The sequence below is a fragment of the Piliocolobus tephrosceles genome, chromosome 21 (assembly GCF_002776525.5).
Source record: "Piliocolobus tephrosceles isolate RC106 chromosome 21, ASM277652v3, whole genome shotgun sequence".
Classification (NCBI taxonomy): Eukaryota; Metazoa; Chordata; class Mammalia; order Primates; family Cercopithecidae; genus Piliocolobus; species Piliocolobus tephrosceles.
This window is the reverse complement of record NC_045454.1, coordinates 32,579,956-32,596,751: the sequence shown is the minus strand read 5'-3', so window position 1 is coordinate 32,596,751 and position 16,796 is coordinate 32,579,956. Positions and strand designations below refer to the sequence as shown.

At 36.1% G+C, this 16,796-nt stretch overlaps 1 protein-coding gene across 4 annotated transcripts in view; it reads left to right on the top strand.

The window, feature by feature from the left end:
- Positions 1–16,145, top strand: part of LOC111524829 (zinc finger protein 85) — a 29,664-nt gene extending 13,519 nt beyond the window's left edge. For 2 of the 4 annotated variants that reach the window (XM_023190116.2, XM_023190115.2), the window contains one exon: positions 13,066–15,025. In XM_023190116.2, coding sequence (XP_023045884.2) covers positions 13,066–14,624 — 1,559 coding nt within the window. In that variant the 3' untranslated portion in view covers positions 14,625–15,025. Of the gene's footprint in view, positions 1–6,889; positions 7,672–13,065 lie in introns of those variants that run through there. The other 2 variants (XM_023190119.2, XM_023190117.2) reach the window with 2 other exon arrangements.
- Positions 16,146–16,796: the final 651 nt, after the last annotated feature.

Below are 16,796 nucleotides of genomic sequence, written 5' to 3'. Positions count from 1 at the left end.
CTTGCTTGGACCAGTATAAGCATGCCAGGGCAAATATTTAGGCTAAAATGTGGGAGCTAAGAACACAAAGTAAATTGATTACTTTATTACGGCTAGCAGATATCTAAGAATGTTAGCATAGGTCTTTGAATACATTTTGCTTCTAAGAAAAGTTACTATTTATTCCTAATTAGATGAGGAGGAAAGTCCCTTTGAAGAGGAACCTCTATTTCACATTTTACAATGAGCACAATATAGTTTTGCATTGGTGTGTATGAATTTGAATGAGCAAACAGCTCTTCAAGTTTTTGTTTTGTTTTGTTTTGTTTTGTTTGTTTGTTTGTTTGTTTGAGACGGAGTCTCGCTCTGTCACCAGGCTGGAATGCAGTGGCATGATCTCGTCTCACTGCAACCTCTGCCTCCTGGGTTCAGATCATTCCCCTGCCTCAGCCTCCCAAGTAGCTGTGACTACAGGTGTGCACCACCACACCTGGACAATTTTTTTTGTATCTTAGTAGAGATGGAGTTTCACCGTATTGGCCAGGCGGGTCTCAAACTCCTGACCTTGTGATCCACCTGCCTCAGCCTCCCAAAGTGCTTGGATTATAAGCATGAGCCTCCGCGCCTGGCCCTCTTCAAGTTTTTATAAACCGGTTTCAGAAGGTTAAGATCTTCTGTTGGGCCCCCAGGGTGATGGGATGCCCTCTGGGTTTATAGTGCAGAGGAGTTGTAGCTTAATCACAAGGCTTCTGGGTCTACCTTTTAGTTGGTTTGTTATAAGAGGCTTGGGTAGCTGTAACTCCCATTTTATTTTTGGACAGACTGAATATCCTTCAGGACTTCTATATATAGGGCAGGTTTCTGCAGTCGAGTCTAATAATGGCAGGGCTTATATCAGATGTGGATGAGTATGGTTTTCACTGAATACCAGAGAGCATTTCTCCAGGATACTGTGGGTTTCTGTGTAGGCAGAACTGGCCATGAACTGTGACTTAGGGAGCTGGAACTGAGTCATTAAACTGCTTTGGGGACCACAGTAAAGACCAAGGTCTGTAGGCTTGTCTGCATGTCTATAAATTGGTGTCTTCCTTCAGGCCTCTGGAAGGGCAGGGCCTTTCATACTGTGGCTAGGAGGTGTTGGGGATGATTACAAAGTAAGTTCAGAATTGTCAGTTGGACCAAGCTAGGTGGGCCATTTCTTTGGTCTGTAGTCAAGAACAGAGTTTCTGTAGTTTGCCACCTGAATGAGGCCCTACCTTCTGAAAAGGATACTCCTCAATCTTGGGCTTTAGCAGTTTCACAAGTCCCTCCCTGAATCTCAAAACTCTCTTACAGGCACTTATTTTAGAGATAGGGTCTTGCTTCAGACCCTAGGCTAGTCTTGATTTTTATTATTGAGATGGAGTCTCACTCTGTCACACAGGCTTTGGTACAGTGGCATGGTCTTGGCTCACTCCCATCGGCTCCTGGGTTCAAGTGACAGGCACACACAACCACACAGGGCTAATTTTTGTATTTTTAGTAGAGACATGGTTTTGCCGTGTTGGATAAGCTGATCTCAAACTTCTGACCTTATGTGATCTGCCCACCTCAACCTTCTAAAGTGCTGGAATTACAGGCATGAGCCACTGCATTTGTCCTAGGATGCTCTTGAAATCCTGGCCTGAAGCAATTCTACAACCTCAGTGTACCATGTAGCTGTCATTACAGGGGTGAGCCATGATGCCTGGCTCTCTCATAAGGGCATTTTTGTCAGGAAAGGCTGAAAAATTTTCTTGCTGTTGGAGCATAAGAAAGTAGGGCACCTTTTATTTTTCCATCTTGCTGATGTTACTCTCTCTATACATTTTTACTTTCTATATTCCATTTCAAACTTGTCTGTAATTTTAGATTCAGACATTTAGAACAATATGCTGGAATTTACATGTTATGCCTGAAGTAAATTAGACAATTAGTAGGCGCTCCATATTTACTAAAATTGTTACTTATAAATTTAAGTTTGCTGCAGGTAAAACGGAATTATAGGATATTCAACCACTTTCTTCAGCCTAAATCTAAATAATAGCATAATTTATTCCCAAATATTTGTTTTATATATCAGAGGCTATAACCGTCTTCTGCTATATATGTGTGTGTGTGTGTATTTTATTTAGCAGTGTAAGGCTATTTGCTTCTAAATTTGGGTTGCAGCAGTTTCATTTTGTGTAAAAATGCATATATTTAAAACAAAATTTATCTCTGGTTTCTTTTAAATGATTATAAAAAATTTCTCATTACAATATTCTATTTATGCTTATACTGCATTTTCTCTGAAATTTTACTGCCATATGGTGCCTGCCAGTGATTCAAAATACCTGCTTTCCATGAGTACACAGTCAAATATTGTTGTCTAGACACATTATTTCTTAATGGTATATCAATATTGCAAACCAGAGTTTATGAGTAAACATTTATTACTCTCTTGCAGTTTCATATTAGTGTGTCTTTTCAGTGTCGGTTTGTTTTTTGTTTTTTGTTTTGTTTTTTGAGATGGAGTCTCGCTCTGTCACCCAGGCTGGAGTGCAGTGGCACAATCTCAGCTCACTGCAACCTCTGCCTCCCGGTTCAAGCAATTCTTCTGCCTCAGCCTCTCAAGTAGCTGGGACTACAGATGCACACCAGCACACCTGGCTAATTTTTGTATTTTTAGTAGAGATGGGGTTTCACTATATTAGCCAGGCTGGTCTCGAACTCCTGACCTCGTGATCTGCCCACCTCGGCCTCCCAAAGTGCTGAGATTACAGGCCTGAACCACCACGCCCAGGTAGTGTAGGTTTCTTAACATCAGTTTATTGTGTTTTTTTGGTTTTACTTATGCGTTATAATTTTTTTTCCTTTTTTTTATTTTTTTTTATTTTGCTTGAGTAGCTTATCTCTTTCTGATTTCTCCAAAAATTGGGAACTATTTGTGAGCACTATTTAAAAAAAAAAAAAAAAAAAGGTTTTCCCCCTTCCCCTATCTGTATTCTAATGTCAATAGAATTATGTGCACAAGTGCAATACAGTCCATTTTCTCTTGTAATAGGACATAATTAGAGACCCTGCATATTTTACCAAGGCTTTCAAATATAAACAGACAGCTTTAAGCAATCCAAGTTGACTTATGGCGCCCATAAAAGCCCTTGGGAAAACTGGCTTCATACTGTATCCACTTGGCGGGTTCTTCTTGCCCAGATGGAGTCAGTTGATCAAGGTAGGGAAACTGCAATAGAGAAAGGGTTTAATTCACACGGACAAGTGGTTATTACTGAAATCAGTCTCCCCAAGAATTCAAGGACTAGGGTTTTCCAAAGGTCGTTTGGGGGAAAGGGTAGGGTAGCTAGGCAATGGGTGCTTGCTGCTGACTGGCTGGGGGGGTGGTGCCATCGTAGAGTGAGACAGGACCCTCCTTTGCTGAGTCACTTCTGGGTGGGACTCCAGGAGTAGTTGGCAGGTCCAGGTGAAGCCATCATCAGCCAGTGGGTCCTGGAAGACCTTCACCTGGATAATCGCCGTGGCCTCCCACTATGGCACAGCCGGGGCGGGTGCCCGGGCTTCACCCTAAAATAAGGCCCGAACTGCAGCAGTCGGAGCGGGTCCCTGGGGCGGAGCGCCTAGGGCGGACCCGCGGGAGCTTCTCTTGGTAACCGTTGGTAAGGAGAGGAAGCCCGGAAAGCGCGTTATAATTTTAGATAACTTGCAATTCTGTTTGTACACGTTAAGTCAATGTGAGGTTTCGTTAAGACATAAATCAGCCATATGCCTATAACAATCCAATTATATAGGTATGTGTGCTTATCTATAAATATGACCCCCAGTCTGGAGTGCAATGGCACAATCTCAGCTCACCACAACCTCCGCCTCTGGGTTCAAGGGATTCTCCTGCCTCAGCCTCCTGAGTTTCTGGGATTACAGGCATTCACCACCACACCCACGTAATTTTGTATTTTTAGTGGAGATGAGGTTTCTCCATGTTGGTTAGGCTTGTCTCAAACTCCTGACCTCAGGTGATCTGCCCACCTCAGCCTCCCAAAGTGCTGGGATTACAGGCGTGAGCCACCATGCCCCACCTCTTAGCTGATTTTCAGTGGTTGTTTCATCTTGTTTACGTGAGTAGTCATGGAGATTGTCTTATTTTCACCATGTGTTTAATGATGAATATATATTTCTTTTGTGTGAAAAAAAATGCTTTTGTGATATGAAGATAATTCCTGAAAATATTTATAATTCTATATTGTTTTCAGGTTTTTTTTAGAAAAAATGTTTTTAAAACACATAGAAGTTGTCATCTTAAGTCTATTGAAGTGTACATTTTAGGGCCACGCATGGTTGTGGCTCACATCTGTAATCCCAGAGATTTGGAGAGGCCAAGACAGGAGGATCACTTGAACCCAAAAGTTTGAGACTACCCTGGGCAACATATGGAGACTCCTTCTCTACAAAAAATGTCTTTAAAATGGCCTGGCATTTTGGTGCGCACCTGTGGTCCCAGATGTTTGGAAGACTGAAGAAAGAGGATTACTTGAGCCTGGGAATTTCAGGCTATCATCAACCATAATTGTGCCACTGCACTCCAGCTTAGGTGACAAAGTGAGACCCTGTCTCAAAAAAAAATAGCTCTATATTTCAGTAATGTTAAGTATATTCATATTGTTATGCAAAAGCCTTCTAGAAATTTTACATCTTGTAAAACTAAAACTCAATACCCATTAAGTAACAACAACCCATTTTACCCTCTCTGGTGCCTTTGACAAACACCCTTCCACTTTCTGTTTTTATGAGTGTGACCACTTAAGATATCTCATATAAGTGGAATCATATTGTATCTTACCATTTTATTGCTAGCTTAGTTTAAGTGACATAATACTCTGAAAGGTTAAATTGTTACAAGATAATCTGTTTTAAGTCTGAAAAAACATTTCATTGTATGTATATGTTACTTTTTTGATGTGTTTATAAATCAAGGGACATCTGGATTGCTTCAGTTTTTTGGCTTGTGTGAATACTGGTACAATAAACATGGATGCTCAAATATGTCTCTCAGGTTCTGTATTGCATACTTTGGATATACATTCATAAATGTGATTGCTGTACTTAATAATTCCAGTTTTAATTATCTGAGGAACATTTATGACATTTTAAAATAATGGCTGCATCTTTGTTTTCCACCAATTAATACAGGTTTTGTTTTCATTGCATCAGCAACAGATTTGTTGGGGTTTTTTTTTGTTTTTTTTCTTTTTCATAGTGGCCTTTCTAATGGGTGTGAGGTGATTTTGTTTTTCATTGTGATTTTTATACATTTCTCTATAAATTAGGAATTTTGCATTTCCTTCTTCCCTCCCCGTGCTTCGCCCCCACCCCAGATGGAGTCTTGCTCCAGGCTGGTGTACAGTGGCATGATCTCAGCTCACTGCAACCTCCACCTCCAGGGTTCAAGCAGTTCTCCTCAGCCCCCCAAGTAGCTGGGATTACAGGCACATGCCACCACACCTGGCTAATTTTTGTATTTTTAGTAGAGACAGGGTTTTGCCATGTTGGCTACGCTGGTCTCAAACACCTGACCTCAAGTGATCCACCTGTCTCAGCCTCCCAAAGTGCTGGGATTACAGGCATGAGCCACCGTACCTGGCCACATTTCCTTTCAAATGCTTTTTCCCATTCATGTATTCTTTTTGAGAAAAATTTAGTTCAATTATTCGTTTCTAAGTAAAATTATTCAACTTTATCGTTCAGTTTTACAAGTTGTTTATATATTCTCAATGTTAACTTCTATGACATGTGATTTGCAAATAGTTTTACCTATTTCCTTGGAGGCATTGTCACTGTTGAATGTTTTATTTGATATGCAGAAACTTTGAAGTATAGTGCAGTTAAATTTTATTATTCTTTTCTTTTTTGCTCATGCATTTAATGTCGTATCTAGGAAAACAGTGCCAAGGCCAATGTCACGTCTTTCCCCCTTTATTTTTATATCTGGGTATTTTATTAAAAAACATTTTTCATAGGTGGTTCAAGGAAATAATCCAACTTCATTTTATCCGTGTTGATATCCAGTTTTCAACATTATGTCTTGAAGAGATTTTTTTTTTCTATTGTGAGCTCATGGCCACTTTACAAAGATCATTTGATCATATACAGAAGAGTTTATTTCTGTGCTCTCTATTCTGTTCTTTCATCTGTTTATCTGTTTTTGTGTCAGTACCACATTGTTTTTGTTATTATAGCTTTTATTTTTTAATTTTTTTTCTGAGCTGGAGTCTCTCACTGTCTCCCGTGCTGGAGTGCAATGGCATAATCTCGGCTCACTGCAACCTCTGCCTTTCAGGTTCAAGTAATTCTTCTGCCTCAGCTTCCTGAGTAGCTGGGATTACAGGCACCCACCACCACACCCGGATAATTTTTTGTATTCTTAGTAGAGATGGGGTTGCAGTATGTTGGCCAGACTGGTCTTGAACTCCTGACCTCATGATCCACCTGCCTTGGCCTCCCAAAGTGCTGGGATTACAGACGTGAGCCACCGTGCCGGCCTATTATGTTTTAAAATCAGGAAGTATCATGCCTCTGTTCTTTTTCATGGGTGTTTGGCTATAGTTTATAATCAAATTTTAAACAATATTTCTGTAAAAAAATTGTGGTATTGGGATTTCTGGTTAGATTATATTGAATTTGACACTGTAGGTTGTATTGACATTTTTGAAAAATTAAATTTTTTGAAACTTGAGCAAGAATATGTTGAATGGTGTGTTTTATTTTTACGTAATTTTGGATTTTCCAGTTTTACTTTTGCTTTTAATTCCTAGTTGCATTCAGTTTTGGTCAGAAAACACAGTGTATAATTTTTGTCTTCTTAAATTTATTTATTGTTGTTGTCATTGTTATTTTGACACAGAATCTTACTCTGTCACCCAGCCTGGAATGCAGTAGCATGATTTTGACCCACTGAGGCCTTGGCCTTCTGGGGTCAAGTGATTCTTCCACCTCAGCCTCCCGAGCAGCTTGGACTACAGACATGCAGTGCTATGCCTGGCTGATTTTTTGATTATTTGTAGAGGCAGGGTCTCACTTTGTTGCCCAGTCTAGTCTCAAACTTCTGGCTCCAAATGATCCTCCCACCCTGGTCTCCCAAAATGCTGGGATTATAGGAATGAGCCTCTTCACCCAGCCAGTATTCTTAAATTTAGTAAGATTTGTTATGCGAACAAGGTGCAAATAAGAATATTGTGCATTCTCTTGCTTTTGACTGAAAACTTTTGTACATGTCTGTTAATCCTAGTTGGTCTGTGATATGGTTTAGATGTTCATGTTCTTCAAATCTCGTGCTGCAATGTAATCCTCAGTGTTGGATGTTGGACCTGGTAGGAGATGTTTGGATCATGGGGCAAATTTCTCATGAATGGTTTTGTACCATCCTCTTGGTAATCAAAAAGTTTACACTCTGTTATTTCAAATGAGAGCCGCCTCATTAAACGAACCTGGCTCCTTCACCTCACATTTGCTCTGTCTTTTACTATGTGATATGTCCAGTTACTCTTGGCCTTCCACCATTGTGGAAGCTTACTGAAACCTTCCACCAGAGGCAGATGGTGGCACACACTTCTTGTACAGTCTGCTGAACCAGGAGCCAAACGAACCTTTTTTATTTATAAATTATCCACTCTCAGGTATTCCTCTATGTGCAAAATAATATATTCTGTAATGTTGTCTAAGTTTTCTGTTTTCTTACAGATCTTTTCTCTGAATTTTCTATTTATTATTAAAAATGGGGTCTTGATGTCTACAATTATTATGTTGCTATGTATTTCTTGCTTCACTTTTGTCAGTATTTGCTTTATATACTTTGGAGCCCTAATGTTGTATATACATATACACATAAATAGGCATAATAGTTACAGATTCCTGGTAAATTGACCCATTTTACTATAATATCAATCTTTGTCTCATGCTAGTACTTAAAGCATATTATGTCTAATATAATTATGAATGTCTCACTCAATTGTGGTTATATTTGCATGGAATAAAAAGTTTTTCTGTTCTGTTACTTTCAGCTTATTTGACTCTATATTTTCCAGTTTGTTATTGGTATTTATTATTTTATGTTGTGTCTCTATTAACAGATTTATATTTTGTTTTTCATATTCTACAGAGAATTTAAGAGTTTTATGCACCATTATTATGATAATAAATAATATATATGTTGATATATTTAATAAAGAGTTTTTTATTTATATATATTTCTATGATGCTTTTCAGCATCATTTTATTTTTTTAACATAATGGACTCATTTAGCCTTTCTGTTTTCTTTTCTTTTTTTTTTTTTTTTTTTTTGGAACAGAGTCTCGCTCTGTTGCCCAGGCTGGAGTGCAGTGGCTGAATCTCAGCTCACTGCAAGCTCTGCCTCCCCGGTCCACACCATTCTCGGGCCTCAGCCTCCCGAGTAGCTGGGACTACAGGTGCCCGCCACCACACCCAGCTAATTTTTTGTATTTTTCTTAGTAGAGACGGGGTTTCACCGTGTTAGCCAGGATGGTCTCGATCTCCTGACCTCGTGATCCGCCCCTCTCGGCCTCCCAAAGTGCTGGGATTACAGGCTTGAGCCACCGCGCCCAGCCTGTTTTATTTTGTATGCAGTGTCTCACTATGTTGCTCAGGCTGATCTTCAACTCCTAGTCTCAAGTGATCTGACTGCCTTGGCCTCTTAAAACTGTAGGATTTACAGGCATGAGCCACTGTGCCTGGCAACCATGTAGCAGTTTTTGTAGGACTGTGTTAGGGGTGATGAATACCCTCACCTTTTATTTTGAAAAGTCTTTATTTTTATCTTGTTTTTGCAGTAAAATAATTAGTAGTGTAGTTATTATATATTTTTATATATTTATATATTAATATATAATTATAAACATACTTTCAAGTAGTATTGTTTAAGAATTTTTTATTACATCAGAATTTGGAAAGGTCTCAGCTTTTTTTAATCTTCAAGTAACCTCTGTATTACTTTTTTGCTATATTCTTCTATGATCTTTTTCATGAATATGTTGTTCTACTTGATAGTGTCCAATAAGTTTTACATTTCATGTTTTAATTTTGTTTTGCACTTTTATGTTTTTGTGTTTCATATTTAAGGGTATTCCAGCTCACATTAGTTAATTGTGTTTTGATGTTTTAGTTTATATTATAATCGTGTATGAAAATATTTAACTCTGCAATTTATGGCAGTGTGAAGCAAAATCAAATATGAATCAGCCATACATCTATTGCTAATGTGTTTATGTTTGTCTGTATAAATATTATTTCTGTTTTCCTATAACTTGTGTATTTGTTGTATAGTTTGGTTGTGAATGGTTGTTTAATCTTATGTAGGTGAGTAGTCATAAAAATTCTTCTACTTTTATCATCTTATTTATTTGTGAATGTATATTATTTCTATGTGGGAGAAACACTTTTGAATTTGAAGATAATATAAAAACTATCATTACCCTGTATCTTTTTTAGGTATTTCTGTTTATTTTTATGTATCAAAAACAACAAAATTTATAATAAAATATTTTTAAATATTCAATTTAGTCATCTTAATTATATTGACATTGTTATGCAACATATCATCAAAATGTTTTTATCTTGCAAAGAGGAATCTGAATACACATTAAACAACTACCAATTTTTCCCAGTTTGTGACACTTTTCAAACACCACTCTGTTTTCCTTGTCTAAGATTGTAACTGCTTTAAGTATCTTATACAATCTCTGTCTTTCTGTGGCTAGCTCATTTTATTTGGCATAGTGTCATGAAGACTTATCTTTACAGTTGTTAGAATATTTCCTGCTTTTTGAAAACTGAGGGATATTCTAGTATTTTGTTTTTTGTTTTTTTGAGATGGAGTTTCACTCTGTCACCCAGGCTGTAGTACAGAGTGTGTTGACGCAATCTCAGCTCACTGCAACCTCCACCTCCTGGGTTCAAGCAATTCTCCTGCCTCAGCCTCTCAAGTAGCTGAGATTACAGGCATGCACCACCATGCCTGGCTAATTTTTGTATTTTCAGTGGAGGCGGCGTTTCACCATACTGGACACACTGGTCTCGAACTCCTGACCTCAAGTGATCCACCCGCCTTGGCCTCCCAAAGTGCTGGGATTACAGGTTTGAGCCACCATACCCGACCTATTCCAGTATTTTTATATTTCAAATTAAATCTGCTGAATGGTTTAGTAACAGAAATTTGCATTGCTTTCACCCATTGACTTGCAGTAACAATGCTGCAATAATTATGGGTAGGCAAATGACTCTTTATATGACATATACATTATGTGTGTACTGCATTCTCTTATTAGTGTACCTTTTCAGCTTTATACTTATACCAAGTTGTTTTAATTTTATAGCTTTGTACTGTGTTTGAAATCAGGAACTATAATGCCTCAAACATTGTTTCTTTTTTTGAAGAATGTTGGGTACTTTATTGTCTTTTGAGATTCCATATACTTCTGAGGTTGCTGTTTCTATTTCTTCAAAAATGCAATGAGAAATTTTAAAAACATTGCCTTAAATCTGTAGATTACATCGAGCAGTATGAATATCTTTACAACATTAATTATACCCTGATTCCATTTTTATCATAAAGAGTAATTTATAAAATTTTAGTTTTAAAAAATTTGTTAAGACTTCTTTTTTGTCCTAACAGGTGGCCTGTCAAAAAGAATGTTGTATGAGCTATTGAGAAAGGTGTATATCCTGATGTTACTGAGAAGTGTTCTCTATACCTGTTAGAAGTAATTGTTTTATATTACCTTAAAGTTATCTGTTCCCTTCTAATATTGTGTCTTGTTTTATTTTTATTATAGATAGTAGGTATTGAAATATCCTACTATAATTATATTGCACTCTATGTGTTTCATCAGTTCTGTCAATATTTGCTTTATATATTTGGAACCTTAATGTGAGATACGCACACCACAAAATATATATAGAAATTTGTCAGAGGTTCCCAGTGAGTGAATCTATTATTGTTTAATGTCCTTCTTTGTCTCTTTGGAGTTTTGATTTTAAAGTACATTTTATAAAATATGACAGTTTTAACTTAAGATGTAGCTTGTGTAATGTTACTTTGACCTCTTCTGCTCTCATTTGGTTAAAATTTGCATGGAATGTCTACTTCCATCTTGCCACTTTCAGTCTTTCTTTATCGTTAGATCTCAACTGACTCTTGTAGAAAGGCAAGTTGAATCCTGGTTTTTAATTTTTTTTTAATACCCTTTATTGAAAGTATGTCTTTTAATTAAAATTAATTTTTTATATATTTAATTTTCTGAAACAGAAAGACTTACTAATGTTATTTTATTGTGTGATTCTTGTATCTTTGTTCCCAATTTTCTCTTTCTTTCTTTGTGTCTTTTTTATTTTTGTACTAATATGCTTTCACTTTTTAAAGTTTTATTTTATATCTCTATACAGATTTTTTTGTGGTACCTTGGAGATTACATAAAATCTCTAAAAGATGCAACAGTGTATTTAATTCTGGCAAAAAATGAACTTTAATTGTATACAAAAAACCTTTCTCATTATATCTGCCTCAACTTATTGATGTTGCTAATTATATTTTTATGTTGTAAGTACATTAATGGGTGTTTATAATAATTAGTGTTTTTATTTTTCAACTTTTAGAGAATAACTAAAAATGTTTTCTGCACCATTGTGATAATGCTAAGGAATTCTGATTTTGGATATGTGCATATCTTTCCCAGAAAGTTATGCATTTTTATATAATATGTTGTTTTCTTACATTATGTTATTTTAAGCATCTTTGATTTATAGGGCATATGCAGTGCCAGTATACTTTTTTAACTAAATGCAGGACTATTACAAAATCACACAGTTCCCTTCTGGCTTGCAAAATTTTCATGACAAATTTACTGGTTATCTCATAAGACTATGCTTATAAATGACACATCACTTTTATCTTGCAGCTTTCAGGATTCTCTACTTGTTTGTGACTTGAAATTGAACTCATGTATGTGTTTGTTAAAAATATCTTTGTGTGTATTCTAGTTTGTTGAGCTTCTTCATTTTTACATCATTTTTTCTTATATTAAATTTTTTTTGTATTTTTCACTTCCACAATTTCTGTTTTTTTATATTTTTAATATTTTGTTGTTATCCTCATTCTTCCGATTTTCAATAGTTGTCTGTGTTTCTATTTTCCTCATTGAATATTATTCAGGTTTTTAAAACTAATTTGTATATGTTTATTTTTAATGGTAGCTTTCTGAAATTTTTGTATTTCTGATGGGGCTATGTTTCCCTAATATTTTGTATACATTGTAATCTTTCATTGAAATTTAGACATTAAAAGCAAACTACCTGTAACAATCTTCATAATACAGCTTTGTCCTGGCATAGTCTGAAACCAATGGTCTTGGATAGAGATTCTGAGAGTTTCTCTAACATGTTCTTAGGATGTATCTTGTCTGGAATTTTTTAGGTTTTTTTAGTTAAAGGAGTTTGTATGTTTCTTCTTAATAGTCAGTAATCATTTGCTACAACTATTTCCTGCCTATAATATTGCAATCTCTTTACTGCTGTAGCATTTACCTTTGATCTCACCAGACTCAAACTCCCATTCCAATGTATATACCATTTATTTCAGTACAGAAACCAGTGTCTGGAAAAGTCCCTGGAAATCAGAAATAAAAATGTTTTTGCCACTTTTTTTTTTTTTTGGTCTTTTATAAAAGAAACCAGGAGTTGCCAATTTACTTCTAAAGGCACTCTGTTACACTGGGCAGCAGAAAGAGCTGTGTTGTAAATGTAATAAACTGTTTTTTTCCTATGTGGCTCTTTGCATTATGCTCACCTAGGGCACTGCACACACTTAACTCATTTATAAATTTTCCACAAATGTATTTTGGTCAGTATGTTTTTGTTACATTTATATGTCTATGAAGCGTTTAGGGCCTATGGTGTTTTGCTATGCCATCTTACTTAATGTAGTTTGTTTAGTTTTATATGTTACATTAGTAAACTATCTTCATCTAAGTCTAGCAAGTGGAGTAATTTGTCATTTTTATTTCTTTCAGTTATGTGTTCTCATTTTGCCCAAGACCTTTGGCCAGAGCAGAATATAAAAGATTCTTTCCAAAAAGCAACACTGAAAAGATATGGAACATGTAGACGTGAGAATTTACCTTTAAGAAAAGGCTGTGAAAGTGTGGATGAGTGTAAGATGCACAAAGGAGGTTATAATGGACCTAACCAATGTCTCACGGCTACCCAGAGCAAAATATTTCAATGTGATAAATATGTAAAAGTCATTCATAAATTTTCAAATTCAAACAGACATAAGATAAGACATACTAAAAAGAAACCTTTCAAATGTAGAGAATGTGGCAAATCATTTCGCGTGATTTCATGCCTAACTCAACATAGCAAAATTCATACTAGAGTAAATTCCTACAAATGTGAAGAATGTGGAAAAGCCTTTAACTGGTCCTCAACTCTTACTAAACATAAGAGAATTCATACGGGAGAGAAACCCTATAAATGTGAAGAATGTGGTAAAGCTTTTAACCAGTCCTCAAACCTTATTAAACATAAGAAAATTCATACTGGAGAGAAACCCTACAAATGTGAAGAATGTGGCAAAGCTTTTAACCGATCCTCAACTCTTACTACCCATAAGATAATTCATACTGGAGAGAAACCTTACAAATGTAAAGAATGTGGTAAAGCTTTTAACCGATCTTCAACGCTTACTTCCCACAGAAAAATTCATACTGGAGAGAAACCCTACAAATGCGAAGAATGTGGCAAAGCCTTTAAGCAGTCCTCAAACCTCACTACACATAAGATAATTCATACTGGAGAGAAACCCTACAAATGTAAAAAATGTGGAAAAGCCTTTAACCAGTCTGCACACCTTACTACACATAAGATAATTCATACTGGAGAGAAACCCTACAAATGTGAAAAATGTGGAAAAGCCTTTAATCATTTCTCACACCTTACTACACATAAGATAATTCATACTGCAGAGAAACCTTACAAATGTAAAGAATGTGGTAAAGCTTTTAAACACTCTTCAACCCTTACTAAACATAAGATAATTCATACTGGAGAGAAGCCCTACAAATGTAAAGAATGTGGAAAAGCTTTCAACCAATCCTCAAAACTTACTGAACATAAGAAAATTCATACTGGAGAGAAACCCTATGAATGTGAAAAATGTGGCAAAGCTTTTAACCAGTCCTCAAATCTTACTAGACATAAGAAAATTCATACTGAAGAGAAACCTTACAAATGTGAAGAATGCGGCAAAGGTTTTAAATGGCCCTCAACCCTTACTATCCATAAGGTAATTCATACCGGAGAGAAACCATACAAATGCGAAGAATGTGGCAAAGCTTTTAACCAATCCTCAAAACTTACTAAACATAAGAAAATTCATACTGGAGAGAAACCCTACACATGTGAAGAATGTGGCAAAGCCTTTAACCAGTCCTCAAACCTTACTAAACATAAGAGAATTCATACTGGAGAAAAACCTTACAAATGTGAAGAATGTGACAAAGCTTTTAAATGGTCCTCAGTCCTTGCTAAACATAAGATAATTCACACCGGAGAAAAATTACAAATGTGAAAATTATGGCAAAGCTTTTAAGCAATTCACAAGTCTTATTAAACAAGAAAATTTATACTGGAGAGAAACCCTACTAACCTGAAAGATGTGACAATAATTTTGACACCACCTCAAACTTACAAGCATAAAAGTAATCATACTGGTAAGAAATTCTAAAAATGTGAAGAATGTGGCAGTCTTTAAGTGGTTGTCACACTTTAGGTAAGATAATTCATACTGGAACAAACTACAAGTGCGAACAATGTAGCAAAGCTTAATTTATGCTCACACCTGATTGCACAGAAAAGAATTTATAGTTGAGAAAAATTATACAAATATAAAGAGTGTGGAAAAGCCATTAATATCTGCTCACATCTTATTCAGCATCAGAAAGTTAGTACTTAATAAAAGCATTATAAATGTAATTACTGTCCAAAAAGCATTCAGAAAATATAAGTCTTTAATGTGAAAAAGAGTAATCATTTTGAAGACAAACATTGCAAATATAAAGAGGGTTGTAGTACCTTGTATGACAAATCTTATTGTACTGATTTTGTACTAGAGGAAACCCCTGAAGCAGTCGCTTAAACTTTGTTTAACATCAGAGATTGTTTTTTTTGAGACGCAGTTTCGCTTGTTATCCAGGCTGGAGTGCAATGGCGTGATCTTGGCTCCCCGCAACCTCTGCCTCCCGGGTTCAAGCGATTCTCCTGCTCCAGCCTCCCCAGTAACTGGGATTACAGGCATGTGCCGCCATTCCTGGATAATTTTTGGAAGAGACGGCATTTCTCCATGTTGGTCAGGCTTATCTCAAACTCCTGATCTCAGGTGATCCGCCCACCTCAGCCTCTCAAAGTGCTGGGATTACAGGCGTGAGCCACCACACCTGGCTAACATCAGAGAATTTATATTTGAGAAAAACCCTGCAAATGTAACAAATTTTGAAAGACCTTTTCAAAAACTACAGCTTAAAAAGCAGCAGAGGATTCATACTAAAATATATTTTTGCAGATGCAGTAAATATAAAAATATATTTAATCCGAAGTTTATGTAAATATCAGAGGATTCACAGTAGAAATATCTAAGGCGCTGGCACTTCAGACACTACACTAAATCAGAGTGCTGAGTCTAGAAAAGAATCCAAAACTAAATTTGGTGGATGAATTATTTGTATATAACTTTAAAAGAAGTAGAACATTTTCATTACAATTCAAAGTATACTTTTTTCCTTAAAAAAATTACAGGTTTTTTAAAAAGCAAATAATCATGTAATTCAATTTTCAAATTACTTCATGCTCTTTCTTCTTCATTGCTATTATATTTACATATGAAAGCATGTGATCAGTTGCTGCATCAAAGACATGAGATTTTTTTTTATTAGGTGGTCATTATTTATGACCTTTTCTATTAAAGAATAAGAACATTAAGCTGGGTGCAGTGGCTCATGCCTGTAATCCCAGCACTTTGGGAAGCTGAGACGGGCAGATCATGAGGTCAGGAGTTTGAGACCAACCTGGCCAATATGGTGAAACCCCATCTACTAAAAACTACAAAAATTAGCTGTGCACTCTGGCGCACACCTATAATCCCAGCTACTGGGGAAGTTGAGGCAGGAGAATCACTTGAACCCAAAAGGCGGAGGTTGCAGTGAGCCGAGATCGCACCACTCCGCTGTAACCTGGGTGACAGAGCAAGACTCAGTCTCAAAAAAAAAAATACACTATTCTTATGTACACTCCAGCCTGGGTGACAGGGCGAGACTCCATCTCAAAAAAAAAAGAAAAAAAAAAAGAACAAGAACATTAAAATGTAAGATGCATGATGAAAATCTAAGTGGTGGGGCTCTTTGTGATTCACATAATATTGAGTGATATATGAGGTAGTTGTTCAGAGTAATATTCTTCTGCATTATAGTGAATGAAAAACATTTTTAGTTTTAGTTAAAATTAGTAATATTTTACTAATTATATTTAATAAAATGCAGTACATTTTAAATTTTTCAGATTACATGTAAACTTAGCTTTTTAATTAAACTTTTTTAACATATTATGACCATTGTGCATTCAGTGATGCGTTATTATGCCACTAAGTTTAACCTATCTAGCTTACTCAAGAATGTAGTTAAAAGATGGTTACAGTGCTTAATTTGGTAACATAATGAACTAACATCTCTTTTGCCAGTGACTTTCAACT